Source organism: Schistocerca gregaria, chromosome 7 (assembly GCF_023897955.1).
Source record: "Schistocerca gregaria isolate iqSchGreg1 chromosome 7, iqSchGreg1.2, whole genome shotgun sequence".
Classification (NCBI taxonomy): domain Eukaryota; kingdom Metazoa; phylum Arthropoda; class Insecta; order Orthoptera; family Acrididae; genus Schistocerca; species Schistocerca gregaria.
This window is the reverse complement of record NC_064926.1, coordinates 327,989,236-328,008,713: the sequence shown is the minus strand read 5'-3', so window position 1 is coordinate 328,008,713 and position 19,478 is coordinate 327,989,236. Positions and strand designations below refer to the sequence as shown.

General features: G+C 43.0%; 1 protein-coding gene across 1 annotated transcript in view; it reads right to left on the bottom strand.

Annotated features, from left to right (window-relative positions):
• LOC126281352 (protein groucho) overlaps positions 1 to 19,478 on the bottom strand; it is a 643,208-nt gene that overhangs the window by 215,958 nt on the left and 407,772 nt on the right. The window contains exon 3 of the mRNA XM_049980260.1: positions 19,146 to 19,209. Within this exon, the coding sequence (XP_049836217.1) occupies positions 19,146 to 19,209 (64 nt within the window). The remainder of the gene's footprint in view (positions 1 to 19,145; positions 19,210 to 19,478) is intronic.

Sequence of the window (19,478 nt, the reverse complement as noted above, 5' to 3'; positions counted from 1 at the left end):
ACTAGCTGCATCGGGAATTTATGAAGAATCTGTAGTGACGGGTGAAAATGTGTGCCGCACCGGGATTCGAACCAGGGATCTCCTGCTTACTAGTCAGTTTCGTTAACGTTTTCACGACGCCTCCAACGCTATTTGGGAGAGAGGTCGGAACGTGCGAAACAGCGCGGCAATCCATGTTGCAACGTGCACTGCATCCCATATAGGCCACTCTGAACATCTATTGTGACACAGATTTAGACACAGAATGTTCCGGGACGATTTGCTGTCGTTGCATGCAAACCGTCCATTTCCGGACACAAGTTCATAAGACCTTGTTTTCCTCAATTTCCAGTCAAAAATCTACCCCTGCAGTTTGTCCGTTTTATTAATGTTCACCTTGTGTAATGGGTAGCTGTATGATCCTGATATAAAAAAAATAAATAAGAAATAATTTATTGTTGTAATCTCAGTTTTGAGGTAAACATTACAATCTTAACTGATCAAAACAGTTTACTCGGTGAATTTCTGTGTATTGCGAATATCCCAGGTACGTCACTCAGAAATAAGGCATTTTTGTCCAATGATTCGGTATCTTTCCTGCATACTATAAAGACGAGGAATATTTCTGGTTCCCTTAAAGCAATTTACAAGGCTCCAACAACGAAGTACGGCGGCGACATTCAATTATTCTGGCTGATTACTGAGCGCCGACGAACAAGGGAAGGGCGCGCAGGCCTTGGCAAAATACGAGAGACGGCTGCGGCGCCAATCCTGCCGCGTTATTTGTCCTAATTACAGCTGATGACACTTGCCTATGCATGAGAAGGCCACGCAAAACTGATTCGCGAGCGTTTAGCGATCGGTAACGATGCCCCCTCCGCACTTCACACGCGCCATTATTTCTGGCATTTACGCCGCTAATGAGACCGATAACACAGCTATCGCCCACGGTTCCCAGCAGTTCGCCACTCTATTTCGCGTCGCTCGCCGGACCGCAACGGCAATTCCAACTTAACACCGCGCCCGCCAAAATCATTTAGGATCAGGTGTAAGGTAGCTTCATGTTCAGTAGCTGGCAGCGAGCGTATGAGTGCCAACAGCTGCAACTGCACAGAACGCAAATAAATAATTAGTGTCGTCCTCTATTAATAATCAAAACATTCATATCATTATGAGGCGTAGATGTCACATGTGACGTCTGCCAAGATAGAACTGTGCAGGCGCGTGCGCACACACACACACACACACACACACACACACACACACACAGAGAGAGAGAGAGAGAGAGAGAGAGAGAGAGAGAGAGAGAGAGAGAGAGAGAGATATGCACGCGGCCTGATGATTGCCAGGTGCATATTCTCTGCTACTGGCGTATACGAGGTGTGTTAACAACAAGTCATCCAGTTACACAAGATGCTGTATCGTCTACATGCGTGAAGATAGAAAATTGGGATGAATTTTAACTTACGCATTCTACACTACTGGCCATTAAAATTGCTACACCAGGAAGAAATGTAGATGATAAACGGGTATTCATTGGACAAATATATCATACAAGAACTGACATTTGATTACATTTTCACGCAATTTGAGTGCATAGATCCTGAGAAATCAGTACCCAGAACAACCAACTCTGGCCGTAATAACGGCCTTGATACGCCTTGGCATTGAGTCAAACAGAGCTTGGATGGCGTGTACAGGTACAGCTGCCCATGCATCTTCAACACGATACCACAGTTCATCAAGAGTAGTGACTGGCGTATTGTGACGAGCAAGTTGCTCGGCTACCTTTGACCAGACGTTTTCAATTGGTGAGAGATCTGGAGAATGTGCTGGCCAGGGCTGCAGTCGAACATTTTCTGTATCCAGAAAGGCCCGTACAGGACCTGCAACATGCGGTCGTGCATTATCCTGCTGAAATGTAGGGTTTGGCAGGGATCGGATGAAAGGTAGAGCCACGGATCGTAACACATCTGAAATGTAACGTCCACTGTTCAAAGTGCCATTTTGCCATTCGTGCACCCAGGTTCGTTGTTGAGTACACCATCGCAGGCGCTCCTGTCTGTGATGCAGCGTCAGGGGTAACCGCAGCCGTGGTCTTTGAGCTGATAGTCCTTGCTGCTGCAAACGTCGTCGAACTGTTCGTGCAGATGATTGTTTTCTTGCAAACGTCGTCGAACTGTTCGTGCAGATGATTGTTGTCTTGCAAACGTCCCCATCTGTTGACTCAGGGATCGAGACGTGGCTGCACGACCCGTTGCAGCCATGCGGATAAGATGCCTGTCATCTCGACTGCTAGTGATACGAGGCCGTTGGGATCCAGCACGGCGTTCCTTATTACCCTTCTCAACCCACCGATTCCATATTCTGCTAACAGTCATTGGATCTCGGCCAACGCGAGCAGCAGTGACGCGATACGACAAACCACAATCGCGATAGACTACAATCCGACCTTTATCAAAGTCGGAAACGTGATGGTACGCATTCCTCCTCCTTAGACGAGGCATCACAACTTTTCACCAGGCAACGCCGGTCAACTGCTGTTTGTGTATGAGAAATCGGTTGGAAACTTTCCTCTTGTCAGCACGCTGTAGGTGTCGCCACCGGCGACAACCTAGTGTGAATGCTCTGAAAAGCTAATCATTTGCATACCGCGGTATCTTCGTTCCTGTCTGTTGAATTTTGCGTCTGTAGCACGTCATCTTCGTGGTGTAACAATTTTAATGACATTACTGACGTTATCTATATCAACGAAAGGATACTCAAGGTGACAATATAAGGAGATGAAGCTATACTTCACGTATTTTTGTATACGTACCTGATGTGGGACGACCTAAACAAGAGATATGTTTTATAATAATATTCAAGCTGTAACTGAGACAGTTCCCAAAATGGGAGATCTCTATGGACATACTGGCGATTAGATTATTCCAGGCATTAAATAAAAGATTTAATGAACAAAAATACATAAAACTGGAGAAGATTTAAGTCTTTTCTTGCTCTGAACGAACCACGTATTAATAACACGTACTTCCACCGTAAGCAGCAGCGTAAATAAACCAGGAGTAATACAGGACTAAGTGTCTGTTACTGATTACATCATAACCAATAGGACCAAATGGCATACACAATGCACAAATAACATGGAAGGCAAGCATTATATCAACAGCTTCTCACTTTATTTAACAAAATTGTGAAGTAAGGTAGGATACTACGAGAACGGAAAGAACGTATTACAATTCCAGTGCAAATGTTCAAATGTGTGTGAATTCCTAAGGGACCAAACTGCTTAGGTCATCGGTGTCTAGACTTACACGCTACTTAAACTAACTTACGCTAAGAACATCACACACACCCATGCCCGAGGGAGAATTCGAACCTCCAGTGGGAGGGGCCGCGCAATTCGTGACATGGCGCCTCAAACCGCGAGGCCACTCCGCGTGGCTTCAATGCATAAAAAAGGAAGTAAACAAGTATTAGATAATTACTGGAGAAGTATACTTGATACAACCTTAAAACTTAACAATAGTACTTAGAAGCAGAATAGAAATAGCAGAAGAACAACAAGGATTCAGGAAATTCAGGAGCCCAACAGTTTAACTTTCGCACTGCAGCATATTGTGGTGATATCCATAGAGCTTAACAACCAGCCTATCTGTGTTTCGCTGACTTGTCAAAAGCCTTTGATAGGATTAGAAAAAAAGTATAATTCAAATCTTAATCGACATAGGAGTGCCAACTGTCTTAGTGAAAATCGTAGGACATATATATATATATATATACGTAAAAAACGAAAATTAAAAGACAAGAACAACTGACAGATGAAATTATAACAGGTAAATCAATCAGACAAGGAGACTCATTAAGCCCACTCCTTTTGAACTTAGTAATTGACCACATCAGAATACAAAACGGGAAATAAGGAGGTATATATTATATGTTATGCTGATGATGCTGTACTGATGGCAAATAATGAGGATACTTTGCAAACGTTACTTAATCGATTCAGCTATATAAATGGAAATTTCATCAAAAAAAAATCAATGAGTGTAGTAACATCGACAACACTCGCACGATGAAAATTAGAAGCAGGTGGTGTGTCAGTTGAACAGATGACGAGCTATAATTACCTAGAGATCGCTATAACCAGCAACAAAGACTTAAACATGAAAGTGAAAAACCGGGTGAGAAAGGCAGTAAAGGTAGGCGGATTCTTGCAAAATTCTGTGTGTAGAAACAAATTTAAGAGAACTGAACAGGAAGTAAAAATATGTATAATAGCGGTGTGCCGGGTTATGAGCAGAAACTAGAGCGGAAACAAAAAAGATAAAACAAAAGTTAACGGCAGGAGACATGGAAGGCACTAAGAAGAAACCCAAGGAGTAAGAATGCGGGATAAGAGAACAAGTGTCGAGAAAGGAACAGTGTGGAACACAAGATATAAATATATAAAGAAAAGGAAAATAAACTGGAAGGGCAATGTGGAAAGGATGGACTCCACAAGACACGTTACAATTTGTAAATATACAAGACCGCAAGTGAAACAACTGCCGGGAAGACCGTCCAAAAAATGGGACGACAGTTAATGTATTCGCGGAATGAGACCGACAAACTGGAGAAACCCCACGTGCACAGTGTATTCGCAAAAGTCTACTCGTTGTTGTTCATCGCCTTCATGCAGGGCTTGTAACAACTGAATCCGGCATTGTAACACAAACGTCATCCCAAATCAGCCAGATGCATGCGCGCGCACACACACACACACACACACACACACACACACACACACACGAATAATGGCTAACTCTCGACTGGTACGACGAGCAGACTTGTGTGGACTGTGTGCAAAACTCTCCTTCTTGAACTAGCATACCGGGGGCGACCTGTGGATTTGCCCTTCATAAACAACCAGTGTCTCGAAACAGCTGATGCCATCGTCGGCAGTTTGTAGCTGTAAGGGTTGCGAAGATCATGCAGCACAGTTGCAAATGAGTTGCATCTGCTGAAGCGAACAACCTTAACGCCTTTTGTTGCTGTGACTGACAACCACATGAAATGGCAAATTACCACTGGCCCCCAGATAAAGTGTCAGTGGAGTTAAAATTAACTCAAAGTTTCTATCATTCAGTAAGAATACAGGGTGTACATAAATTCCGGGAACAGTTTTTATTATATATTGCACAAGAACTGAACATTGTACATACGTCATACATATTGCGTTTTGAAGAGAATTTTTTTTTTTTAACAATCATTCGATATGCGAACAATGCGTGACCCGGCAGACGTCAATACGTTAATAGAATTTTTGCCATGCCCGTCCCAGCATGGCATCGTTGAGTGTGGCAGTCGCTTCCCGTATTCCCTCCCGAAGTTCTGCTACGTCACGTTGTAGAGGCGGTACATACGCTAGATCTTCAATGTGTCCCCACTGAAAAAACTCACACGGAGTGAGATCTGGTGATCGGGGAGGTCATTTCATGAACTCCCAACACACAGAAAGCTCGCTCCGCACCTGAACTCACCGTGTTTCCCACTAGCACTGACTATCGGCAAATTACCAAACTACGCATGAAAACAAAACAAAAAAAATATCTTTCAGGGTTTCTCTTCAAAATGACATATGTATTATATCTGTACAATGTTTGTTTCTTATACAATAAATAATTTAAAGTCTTCCCGGACTTCATGTACACCATCTATACAGTCTTGTCAAATCGGATAAATGTTTTTGAAACACGCCTTATTAAAATTTCATTTTAATAATTGTATTTCATGCGATGCGCACTGTCACCAAAAAGCATACAGCTTTTCCTCTGTGCAAATAAAATGATTTCTACGCCTAATGTTGGTGTACATTCGGTAGATCGGTCCCTAAGTGGTCTACAACAACAGGGACTGCAAAACACGAAGAACAGCCAAGTACTCCACTTCTCAGGTAGCACTGCCGCATGGCGATAGCCGCCACACGAGACGGCCACGGGCTACTCTGGCAAGGAGGACGTGGGCGTTTACCGATGTCCCGCAGTCAGCTGTTACCGCCCGCATTAGAGGCTGACCGAGAGCAAACCACATACAAAGCCACAGTACAAGTACAGCCCGGCGGCATTATCATTTTCAGTACAATATCACAGAACGGCCTGTTGTTCTAGTTTCCATATCCGCAACACCGTAATACCTACTGCATTTTACTAAGCTTTGAAGTTAAGGAAGCAGCCAGCTCCTGTGTTCATCTAGCACTTACCACACCGCACACATTTGTCCGACCCGTCTTAGTCTTGCGACTTTGCCTGTGTGGAGTTCTCGTACGCCGCCTTGCATTAGTGCTATCTAGTTGCTGATGCGAGTATTTTCTATGGTCCATTAAGTAAACAATTAAGAATAAATGTTAATGACGTCGCCTTAACTTGAATACTACGAAGGGTACAGGAGAAACGCTTACAGGCTTTTGATATGTAGATTTCGATAATAAATGGAAAAATAAAATATCGAAAATAAATATAACATAAGAGAGTGGAAAATCAGGAGGAGTGTAAAATGCTGAAATTGTAATGATGGACTTGTTTTATCGGCAGAACACATCAAAGAGAGAGAGAGAGTCAGGAGGCAAAGGTATTGTCAGGAGTGTCGCAGCGCAGCATGATAGGACCGCTCTTGCTGTCTATATGCATAAATGATACGACGAATAAGGCGAGCAGCAAACTGCTACAGTTTGAGTTATTGTACGAAGAAACAGAATGACAGACAGAATTTATATTTGGTATCATGAATGGCCACTTACTCTAAATGCAAATGAGTATGGAAAAAATTCTATAATCTTCAAATGTGTGCTGCTTGATTCAGTCCCGCCAATTAAACGTCTAGGTGTAACGCTGCAACGGGATATAATATGGAACGAGCACGTAATGTCGGTTGTACGAAAGGCAAAGGTTCGACTTGGGATTATTAGGAGAATTCTGGAAAGTATGACTCTGTATAAAGCAGACCGCCTACAGAACAGTTATGCGATCCGTTCTTGAGTACTGTTCGAGTGTTGGGGATATCCACCAGGTCGGATTAAAGGAAAACATCGAAGGAATAGAGAAGTGTGCCCCTAGATTTGTTACCTGTAGGTTAGATCAACGAGAGTCTTATGCAAATGCTCAGTCAACTCGAATGGAGAGAAGAACACATTCTTTTCGCAAATGGCTATTGAGAAACCGTAGAATGACATAATGTAATTCGCGAAGCTGCTGCACATTTATTTTTTTTTTTTAATTGAACTTCTGGTCTCGGTCGGAGATCATTTTACATTACAAATGTTTGTTAATGGCAGGTGTATATATATATATATATATATATATATATATATATATATATATATAGTGGTCCATTGATCGTGACCGGGCCAAATATCTCACGAAATAAGCGTCAAACGAAAAAATTACAAGGAACGAAACTTGTCTAGCTTTAAGTGGGAAACCAGATGGCGCTATCGTTGTCCCCCTAGATGGCGCTGCCATAGGTCAAACGTATATTAACTGCGTTTTTTAAAATAGGAACCCCCATTTTTTATTACATATTCGTGTAGTACGTAAAGAAATATGAATGTTTAAGTTGGACTACGTTTTTCGCTTTGTGATAGATGGCGCTGTAATAGTCACAAATATATGGCTCACAATTTTAGACGAACAGTTGGGAACAGGTAGGTTTTTTAAATTAAAATACAGAACGTAGGTACGTTTGAACATTTTATTTCGGTTGTTCCAATGTCATACACGTACCTTTGTGAACTTATCATATCTGATGACGCATGCTGTTACAGCGTGATTACCTGTAAATACCACATTAATGCAATAAATGCTCGAAATGATGTCCGTCAACCTCAGTGCATTTGGAAACACGTGTAACGACATTCCTCTCAACAGCAAGTAGTTCGCCTTCCCTAATGTTCGCACATGCATTGACAATGCGCTCACGCATGATGTCAGGCGTCGTCGGTGGATCACGGTAGCAAATATCCTTCAACTTTCCTCACAGAAAGAAATCCGGGGACGTCAGATCCGGTGAACGTGCGGGCCATGGTATGGTGCTTCGACGACCAATCCACCTGTCATGAAATATGCTGTTCAATACCGCTTCAACCGCACGCGAGCTATGTGCCGGACATCCATCATGTTGGAAGTACATCGCCATTCTGTCATGCTGTGAAACATCTTATAGTAACATCGTTAGAACATTACGTCGGAAATCAGCATACACTGCACCATTTCGATTGCCATCGATAAAATGGGGCCAATTATCCTTCCTCCCATAATGCCGCACCATACATTAACCCGCCATAGGCGCTTATGTTCCACTTCTTGCAGCCATCGTGGATTTTCCGTTGTCCAATATTGCATATTATGCCGGTTTACGATGCCGCTATTGGTGAATGACGCCTCGTGACTAAATAGAACGCCTGCAAAAAATCTGTCATCGTCTCGCAATTTCTCTTGTGCCCAGTGGCATAACTGTATACGACGTTAAGTCGTCGCCATCCAATTCCTGGTGCATAGAAATATGGTACGGGTGCAATCGTTGTTGATGTAGCATTTTGAACACCGACGTTTTTGAGATTCCCGATTCTCGCGCAATTTGTCTGCTACTGATGTGCGGATTAGCCACGACAGCAGCTAAAACACTTACTTGGGCATCATCCATTGTTGCAGGTCGTGGTTGACGATTCACATGTGGCTGAACACTTCCTGTTTCCTTAAATAACGTAACTATCCGGCGAACGGTCCGAAAACTTGGATGATATCGTCCAGGATACCGAGCAGCGTACATCGCACACGCCCATTGGGCATTTTGATCACAATAGCCATACATCAACACGACATCGACTTTTTCCGCAATTGGTAAACGGTCCATTTTAATACGGGTGATGTATACCACCGCACTGGCGGAATGTTACGTGATACCACGTACTTATACGTTTGTGACTATTGCAGCGCCATCTATCACAAAGCGAAGAAAGTGGTCCAACTAAAACATTCATTTTTCTTTACGTACTACACGAATATGTAATAAAAAAAATGGGGGTTCCTATTTAAAAAGACGCAATTGATATCCATTTGACCTATGGCAGCGCCATCTAGCTGGCCAAACACAGTGCCATCTGGTTTTCCCCTTCAAGCTGGACGAGTTTCGTTCTTTGTAGTTTTTTTCGTTTGACGCTTACTTAATAAGATATTTGGCCCGGTCACTATCAGTGGACCAACTTATATAACGGGTGTCAAAATGTGCTATTTATAAATTGTATTTGGTTATACAAAGATAGATTGAGTTTAGGGAACCACCGTCCGCGAAAAACTGTAGAACGATTCTATTTCCACCAACACACGAGTATATCTCGTACATGGATCGTAAGACACGATAAGAGAAATCAGGGATCGTAGAGAAGCATATAGATAGTCGTTTTTCCTTCGCACCATTTGCAAGTGCAACAGGAAAGGGAGTGACTAGCAGTGGCACAACGTACTTTCCGCCACGCTCTGTAGGGTAGCTTGCGGATTGTGTACTTAGGAATAGGGGAAAGACTATGATGAGCGTGATGGCTACAAGGACAGTGGCGTGTGGCACAGGGCTTCTGTGTTCGCCGATTGCGCTCATAAAACCGTGCTGACCGGCAAACAATGAAAGACAATGTCGTAAATTGTTATCACACAGAAATTTTTTTTGCCTGTGGACCCCAATGCACACTAAAACAAGTAAGTTCTAGTGATGAGTTAATGTGGTTTCCAATCGTTTAATTTCCTCATTTTATTACTAGTGAACTGCAAAAGAAGAAAGGAGAGATTTTTGGCGCAGATCAGGGTAGCTATAATATCAGGCCAGAACAGACTGGTAAAATAAGAGCACCCCTCCCACCCCTCATCTCCACCCCAGCCGATTCTGTGAACAATGGTTAAAATAAAAGCAATTTTCTTTCGCGCCTGGCACTGTTTACGGCGTCATAGCTCCTGAACTGTGTGTCGCACGATGATATAATTTTGTAGGTAATTTCAGTGGTATATGTCGCTTCTGTCTACGAAGTTTGTTGCAAATACAGTAAGTAGTAAAGAAATAATAAATTAAAACGTCATGCCTGACACTGTAGTTTGCGCTCCGTGAGAGGAGCTCTCTCAAGACATAATGCACAGTTTCAAACTTCAATACTTACTGCATTAAACCTTTAACGTAAGATTACATCTCTTAATGAGTAGATAATGACAGCGTTATAATTTTTTTAAATTTGGTCAGTTATTACGTGAAACAGCGAAAATCAATTTTTGTTGCTCCTGGAGGCCGTCAGATAGTCATCCTACAACTGCGACAAGTGCGCGGGTTTAGCCGCTTAGTAATTTAGATTACGACGATCTCGGCGAAAGTAACTTTATATTTGTGTCAAACTGTTTCATTTTTCTGTCCGTACCGTGATGAACTGCTGTAGTTTCTATCACGTACATGGAAAGAAGGAAAGCTACAGGTTGCGGTCGTTAGGGGCAGAATACACGCAGCGACTGGAAAACAAGGAAAATCTGTGGCTAGTAACACGGCAACTAGCGCCATTCATTTGAAGAGATTAGGAAATGCTAAGTTAAAAAAAAATGGCTCTGAGCACTATGGGACTTAACAGCTGTGGTCATCAGTCCCCTAGAACTTAGAACTACTTAAACCTAACTAGTCTAAGGACATCACACACATCCATGCCCGAGGCAGGATTCGAACCTGCGACCGTAGCAGTCGCACGGTTCCGGACTGCGTGCCTAGAACCGCGAGACCACCGCGGCCGGCGAAATACTAAGTATTCTTGACTATGTATTTGCAATAATATTAACAGTTTTAATCGTGTGAAATACCTGTCTTTGGAGTACATGCCATCTCCATTATGTAAAGAGGACGAGCCGGTACGGATGAGTATGTTCAGCAAAAACAGATTTCAGAACATTCGACAGAGTCTGCAATTGGAACAATGCTACGAGAGGATACATCCACTCATGACTGTAGGACTGGATAACAGACCAGAGAATTTGTTCGCAGTACTGAAAGGCCATGAAATAACGTAAAGAGACGTCCGACAGCCATAATGGCAGAACCAAAATATTACTGGCCGATCTCCCCGCTTAACCCGTCAGACTGAATCTCTGAAGTGTGTATTGCTATGCGGGGACTCCAAACAGTAATTTCCACATTATTATGACACGTCAAGTAACTTTTACTGGATGCTGCACCACACTTCAGAATAACTCAGGCACACGTCACTATCTTTCAACACGGTAACCAAGTCGGTAAACAACGGCCGAAACGTTCGATCATATGTCCAGTTGCTCGACAGCAGAAATCTGCTCCTTGATCACGGAACCATTCAAGAACCACTGTGTGAACGTCCTCATGATCGGAAAATCTGTGATTCTGCGAATCAATTACATGCTTGTCTGGACATTGTTGTTTGTGGCCGATGGAAAGGACTTCTTTTCCAAAGTTTTGTACCACTTCGCTAGGACTGGACGTGGCACTGCATTTGGTCCACATACCGAAAGAATTTAAAGGTGAACACGTGTGCAATTTAACGGCATTGCCCATAAGAATCGTACTGTCCCCCTATTTCAGTTTTGTAGTACGATTCTAGGTGCCGCGCCATCCAACTCCCACTATGTTGTGCACCTGTTATCCGTACCGCAGCTGAAGTGTGTCTGCAGAAAGTGCTGAACATGTAATTTCTTCTGACATGCGAAACTCTTGTAGCGCAATGGAGGAATTGTGCAGCTTTACTTCCTGAAGTCCGTACGTCAGTCAGTGCCTCAACACTGTTGTACGATACCGATCTGGCGTCAGACAAATAGTAGCACTCGTCGGTGGAAAGAACCTGTCACTGCTAAGTCTGGTTCCACTGCACATGTTCTCTTGCTCACCTTGTTTGCGCACCATGCTGCGGGGCTTTTGTACTGTTGTTAGCAACGGAGGCATAGAGGCAAAACTGAAATGCACACGAGGTAGCAGACTGAGTCGCCACAGCTCTCCCAATTAGTTTCAACGCTCAGTTTTGTTGCATTATCCTCGGATTATCTATGAACCATAATTGGTGTTAGGTTGGTGCTTAAGTTTGTAGCGTATTCGTTTTGCGTGTTGGTATTCCTGTTGTTGTGGGTTTATTTATCTATAGTTTATTTGTAGTTCACTGTTGCTGTTTGAGTTTATACATTGTCGTTTTGTCATTTGGAGATAGTGAGTGGAGCTGTGGACGGTAGAAAATGGAGTGCCAAGTGGAGAAATCGGAACGTTTCCAACATATTCTTCCGTGAGTTGGACAGAGGAGTAACAGCAGCGGAGACAGCTGGAAACATTTGCGCCAGGTGTGGGATAATGCCATTGGACGGAGCACGGCAACAAGATGATTTTCTCGTTTTAAGGAGGATCGTTTTGACATTAGCAAGACCTTTGGAGTTTGATGAAAATCGTTTAAACGCATTAATCCACAATGATCCACGTTAGCGTACTCGAGAAATGTGATGAACTGTGGTCACTTCATCATCGTGCAACGTTTGCATGCAATGGGGAACTTTCGAAAATCGGGTGTATGGCTACCGCATGCTCTAAACCAAACTTACAAAAATCAGACCTGCGCGCATCCACCAAAGTTAATGTTGTGTGTCTGGTGGAACCATGACGACGTGGTGTGCTACGAATTACCTCCCCGAGGTGTAACTTTCACTGCTGACATTTATTGTCAATAACTGAGACACCTTGCACACACAGTCCAAGAAGAACAACCAGAAAGACTATGTGAAGTGACGCTACTACACGATAACGCCTGCCCGCAATCCGCCAGACTGACAAAAAACACTATACAGGAGTTGAGTTGGGAAGTCATTCCGCACCCCCACTTTATTCAGCTGATCTTACTCCCTCAGATTTTCACCTTTTCCGCTCTCTATCGAAAAACCTACAAGGATCTCCCTTTCCAGATGAAAATGCGCTCCGAACACGGCTCTACGAGTTCTTCGCCTCAAAACAACGTGCCTTTTGCACTCGCGGAATTGAAAAGTTACGCCAGCGGTGGGAGGCTATTGTAAACAGTGAAGAAGAATATTTTATTAATAACTTAAGTCTCTGTTATGTGTATCTGTTGCGGCATAGCAGAGTAACCGACGAAAGAGGATCCTGACTTCAGGACACTATACGAGAACTTGACCTTCACGTCACGAATAGGCCACTCAAACCACCTACTTTCCAAATCGCACGAGTGTGGCAGCAAATATAGATATCAACCTTGCTAGCTCGAAAGTCAGTGACCACATTGCCAACTGGTTACAACAAGTGTCCATAACATAACTGCGTAGGCTTCTGCGGCCAGAGTCAGTCAACGTAAAAGTTTTCTGGGTATGGTACCGCGTCATATTTTATCAAACTACTGCTGGAGGAAAAACATCGTTTCGGTCACTGTTGCAACGGCCTTCTTCTGGGTCTACTGGTGACGCAATACCATACCCGGAGAACTTTTACGTCAAGTGACCATTATTTCATTCACTTCACAATTATAAACGCAGGTAATAACTTAGGCACTAACATCCAGCCTGAGCGACAATAGAATCTACGCAGAGCGAATTAAGAACTTTTAAAGGGAGAATTCAAGAGACAACTACTGCAACGAAGCGGATTTGATGTTGTCGCCAATGGGGACGAAGTGGTGCGAAAACTGCAGATGGCGCAAGACAAAGCGATCCTAACATTTGTTAGGAAGTAAAAAGGGTTAAAATTCCCTTTAGTCCTGTTCTACTGTCCTTAAGACGTAAGCAGGGCAGGCAAGGAGATATTACCAAAGATCTTTAGGGTAAATACAACGACAAACAAGGTTGATTCTCTATCGAAGAGCCAAACAACAATATAAAGAACAGACAAGAGCAGAAAAATGGAAAGCGTACATTACGGACCAAGTGGTAACAGATGTTTGGGGTTTTCCGTACAAAATTGCAACAAATTAGGTTCGATCGCCCACTGTATTATCAATCATGAGAAGATCCGACGGCATGATGACGACTGACTGGGAGACATCAGTGCAGCACCTACTCAGAACTTTGTTGTCGGACGATAAAATGATGAAAGACACAGAGTTCCATCAGAATCTACACTCTGAATTACTAGAGCAGCGCGTGAATAACAGTGTTGTGATTCCATTTGCCATTTGGCCATAATGAAGTTAAATAAGAAGAAAGCACCAAGACCTGACAGCATACTAGCAGAAGTGTTGCATCAGCTACTGGACCATACTGTGCCTTATATAGACTAACAGTGTTGTTAAATGAATGTCTTTCGCGGGGTAGGGTGGCCAGAATCTGTAAAATCCCGAATAACATTATGCTAAAATAAGGGGAGGACAAACACGCAAGAGAACTGAAATCTTAAAACTTATTTGGTTGATAAATGCTGAGCCGAAGTATAGGGAAAGCTCCTGTGCCGCTACCTGAGGGACCACAGGTAGTTATTAGGCATAAGCCCCATGGAGTACAGTTTCAGGAATGGGAAATCTACCGACGATGCGATAAATCACGCAGTGAATATAGTGGAAACCTCAGAGGACAAGTATGTTATAGGCATTACGACTGACATTGCTCTTGCTTTTGATAATTTGTGGTGGTATGCATTGTTCAAAAGATTGTAACAGATGAGGTGTCTAAGGTGTTTCTAAAGCAGTCTACGAGATTACTGCACAAACAGGAAGGTGCAACTCGAATGTTCTGCACAGAAAATTGTGAAAGACATACCAAAGGCTGCCCACAGAGCTCTGTTTATAGTCCAGAGTTCTGGGATGTTGGCATAAGGTCATTACCGAACCAGTTCCAGTATATAACAAACATTAGTGGCTGCATCGCCGACGCAGACGATCTGCTAATTACAGATCTGCTAACAAAAGGACTAATTTAGAGGAAACAGGAGATAGTTCTTGGAAGGCTAAACAAATGGTGCACAGAAAACAAACTAACGATAGCAACGCAAAAAACAGTCTACATGTTACTAAAAGGAACGTTATCAAGCACGAGAAATCCACAATCAGAATAAATGACCAACCTGTGAAAAGAAGAGAAGCATGTAGGTACACTGAAACCTTGAAATTAACATCGACGAAAAGCAAACCTTCCAAGCACATGTAGAAATCATCTGCCAGAGAGGCACTATAATCATAAATAAAACAGGAACAATTGGCCTAATACACTTTCAGCCGCCACTAAGTGCGGTACGAAGGTACCACAAAGCAATCTTACTTGCTATAGGGGTCTGCAGGTCAAACGTTTGGGCTCACAGAACCAGAAAGGTAAGGACGGCACAGTGTACGCCTGCGCCTAACAGGAGTGCACAGAACAACACCGACTGAGGCGTTGCCCGTGATATTAGGCTTGCTACCTCCAGACCAAGCAGTAAGAAAGAGAGGTGCACAATATTGTCTCAAAAAGCACGAATATGTGGGAGATGCTGGGCGCAAGAATCGTATCGATAAGGAATTAAAAAGTTTGCATTGATAGAGAATGGCAAGAAATCTGGGACAGGCCAGAAAAAGGGAGGAGAACCTAACAGTTCCTTCGTAACATAAAAGAAAGAACAAGAGTGTCATCTTCCTTCCGACCTTGGCAGCTATACACTACCTATTGGGACATGGTCGGTATCCCAGGTACTTACTAAAACAGGACATTGCACCGCAGACACTTGTGAAGCAAGCAGAACATCGGATCACATAGTCTGAGAAAGTGTCGTTAGACACAATGTTACAGACCAGGACAGGAACGCATTTTGAAATACAACAGTCTGTAATATGATAAGCAATGAGGAACCGTGGCGCAAACTGAACTCGCTTACAGCTAACATATCAGCTTATGAAGTGCAAGCCTAGATGGTGAGAGACAACCAAGAAGAGGCCTTACATAATGATAAGGAGACGCACCATGGCAGAACATCCACCTACAACAAGCTTCTGGAAGCAGTGAGGAGAAGAGCCTCAGTGAAGGCCAGGAAGGACTTCCTCAGGCTCTGAGAACCATCTCCCAATCTCTACATCGTGGGTAGCACAGCAGCACAAGGCCTGTGAATCCTGTGTTGAACATCAGCGGGCCAGTAGCTAACGATCCTAACAAATGAAAGATCCAGCGTGGTTATAATACCTAGTATAGCAGTGTAGTGTAGTAAAGGCTTGTAGTAGTATAGAGAATTATAAATTACAAAATTTGTGACCTACCAATGCCGCATAGTGTAACAGGCCAGTAGCATGTGCCTTCTGGATTCCAGATCAACAGATCTCTCTGCGCCAAATGTCCAAATGGTAGTATTCAGACTTTTTTTAGTTATTATTCATTTTTTGTTTTAATGTATTTATTGTAAGTATGTTTTCCCCCAATCAAGTAGCATAATGCTTAGTTATTAGTAGCACATTTGACATCATATTACAATACTGTATCCAGTATGAGATTTTCACACTGCAGCGGAGTGTGCGCTGATATGAAACTTCCTGGCAGATTAAAACTGTGTGCCCGACCGAGACTCGTCCCAAGTTCGAGTCTCGGCCGGGCACACAGTTTTAATCTGACAGGAAGTTTGAAAATACTGTATGCTTTATTCATGCCAATTCGTGTGCAACATTCGGTCTGTCCTGTTATATAGATAACGGACTGAAACAAAAGAGCAAATAAACAAATAAATCTGTTGTTTTTATCAAACTTATGGGAAATGACCACGGGCTTTGTACTAACCCAATAGTTTGTGGTCATAAGCTGGTGGTGTTGAAAGTGGGCGACCTCTAAGAGTGTTTTTTGTCTCACGACAGTGTTCGGTTCAGTGCTGTAATGACTAGGCTGTGGTGTACGTCAGTTCGACTTGTGCACGGTCTAAGGACCTCTACACATAGGCGGACTGGTCCGCCGATCCACTCGGCTGTGTGTGGGCGGTCGGGATCGTCGTCCGCGGCCGTCGGTTCCACAGGCGAGCCTCTACTGTACCGACTATTGGGGTGTACATATTACATCATAAAATATGTTGCGTGACAGTTTGGGCATAAGCTGTCCCGTGGCTGTAGGTTATAGGCCACATAAAGTGACGATTCCTGAATGGTCAAATAATGAATATGATGTTGACATTTGTCACCATAGGACTAGAAACTAATTTCGAAAGTACAATAATTATGTGTTACCTGTCACCAATACACTCGCAGCTACTTTTCGTGGTCTACAGTGCTATGTTGTAGCAATATATTAATGGTGGTGAATCACGAGAAAATAGTGAATTACAACAGTATGTCTAGAAGGAAATTACGTACCAAAAAATGGCGAAAACATTAGCATTTAGAGATTGGCATACAAATATGGCATACAATAATACGAAAATCGATGATTATTACCTGCTACCTAACATTGGTAGTTCCCTGTAGACCAGCATCAATACATGAACTAATATCGCACTATAGCGTATCTATATTTACGTAGATACTCTGCAAGCCAGCATACCGGGCATGGCGGAGGGTACTTGATAGTACTGCTAGTCATTTCCTTTCCCATTCTAGTTAAAAGTGGAGCGAATGAAAAACGACTATGTATTGTAGGGACAGGAAAACTTGGCGAAAACGATAACGTGAAAAAATACGCGTAACTAGCAGTTTTAAGCAAAAAAACACGACACTAGCGATTTTTACCAAATTGATAAAAAAGCACCGAATTTGGCAGAAAGTAACACCACACCTGGCAAGAAAAGTAAAATCCAATCTGAGCGAAAACAACTCCGAATTTTGCAAAGAGTAGCAATTAGACATTGGTGATAAGATCTTGCGGCACCAAACTGCTGAGGTCATCGGTCCCTAAGCTTACACACTACTTAATCTAACTTACGCTAAGGACAACACTCACACACATGCCCGAGGGAGGACTCTAACCTCCGACGGAGGGAGCCGCGTGGACCGTGACAGGAAAGGACGCCCTAGACCGCGCGGTTACCCCGTGCGGCGGAAAGAATAGCGCCAAATTTGGAAAATATAATGCCAAATGTGACAAAAAATAACACCAAAAATGGCAAAGAAACACCGAAACTCGAAAGAAATAACAGCGAAAAGAGAAAAAATAATATGGAAATTGGCAAAAAATAGCAGAACTGCTAAAAATAACAGCCAGCTTCGCAAAAAATCACCGAATATGCCAAAATAGTAACACCGAATGTGACATACAGTAACACCAAATCTGGCAAAAGATAGCATCAAACCTGGCAAAAATTAGCACCGAATCTAGCAAAAAGTAACACTGAACTTCGCAAAAAATAGCACTGAATTTGGCTATAAAATAAAACGAATTTTTCTTGTTCCTATCTATATGATTCGGTAAGACCTCTGATTTCTCTTATCTTGACTTCGCGGCATTTACGGAAGATGCACACTGACGCCAGAGGAATTGTTCTATAGTCGATTGCAAACACCAGCTCTACAGAGTTGCTCAGTACGTCTCGCAAAAAGAATGCCTCTTGCCTCCAGGGACTCCCATTTGAGTTCAAGAAGCATTTCTGTAATACTCCCATATTGATCGAACTCACCGATAACAAATATAGTATCCCGCCTCTCAATTGCTTCGATGTCATCTTTTAATCGTAGCTGGTGGCGATCCCAAACACACTAGCAGTAGTCAAGAATGGGTCGCACAACTGTTCTATACCCGGTATTTTTTTTTTAACAGCTGAGCTACATTTTCCGAAGTCTCCCAATATTCCAAAGTCTACCATTCGTCTTTCCTACAACCTATCTTACACGCTCATTCCATTTCACGACGCTTTGTTGCGTGACGCCTGTATATTTAACAGAAATGATATTTGCCAAGCAGCACACCACTAAAGCGTTACTTCTCCAACTCATTTGCATGAACTTACATTTTTTTCACGTTTAGAGCAAGCAGTCATTCATAGCATCAAATAGAAATACTGTCCAAACCATCGTGTGCTCCTACAGTCCTTCTACAACGTTACCTTTGCTGTACATTACAGCATCATCAGCGAACAGTTGCAGATTGCTGCTCACCCTACCCTACCCTACCCTACTAAACTGTAGAGTACAGTTCGAATCCACATAATATTAAAACCAAGCGACAATCGATGTCATGCGGTCTTTAGTGCGCCGCGTCAACAGTTAGCAGCAAAGCGGCCGAACTCACCATAACGTAGTGCCGCTGCATCTCTGTCTTCTCGCTGGCCAGTTTCTCGCACTCCAGCTTCAACCTGAAAAACAGACAAAACCATGTCATTACGTTTTTCTGCCCTTTAACAATCATTCGTTCAAGTTTCAACTGCTCGGATTTTTTAGTCTCATACTAATGTGTTCGTCTTTGTGGGTAGATACATGGGTGTGCAAAAGTTAAGGACGTGTCACAGCTCGACGAAACTCGCACCATACACAGAAAGAACTGCTACAGTACAGTACTGAGGGCAGCTGAAAGAAATAGCAATGAGACGAACAGAAATGACACTTTCATTCCAAGACAATAATT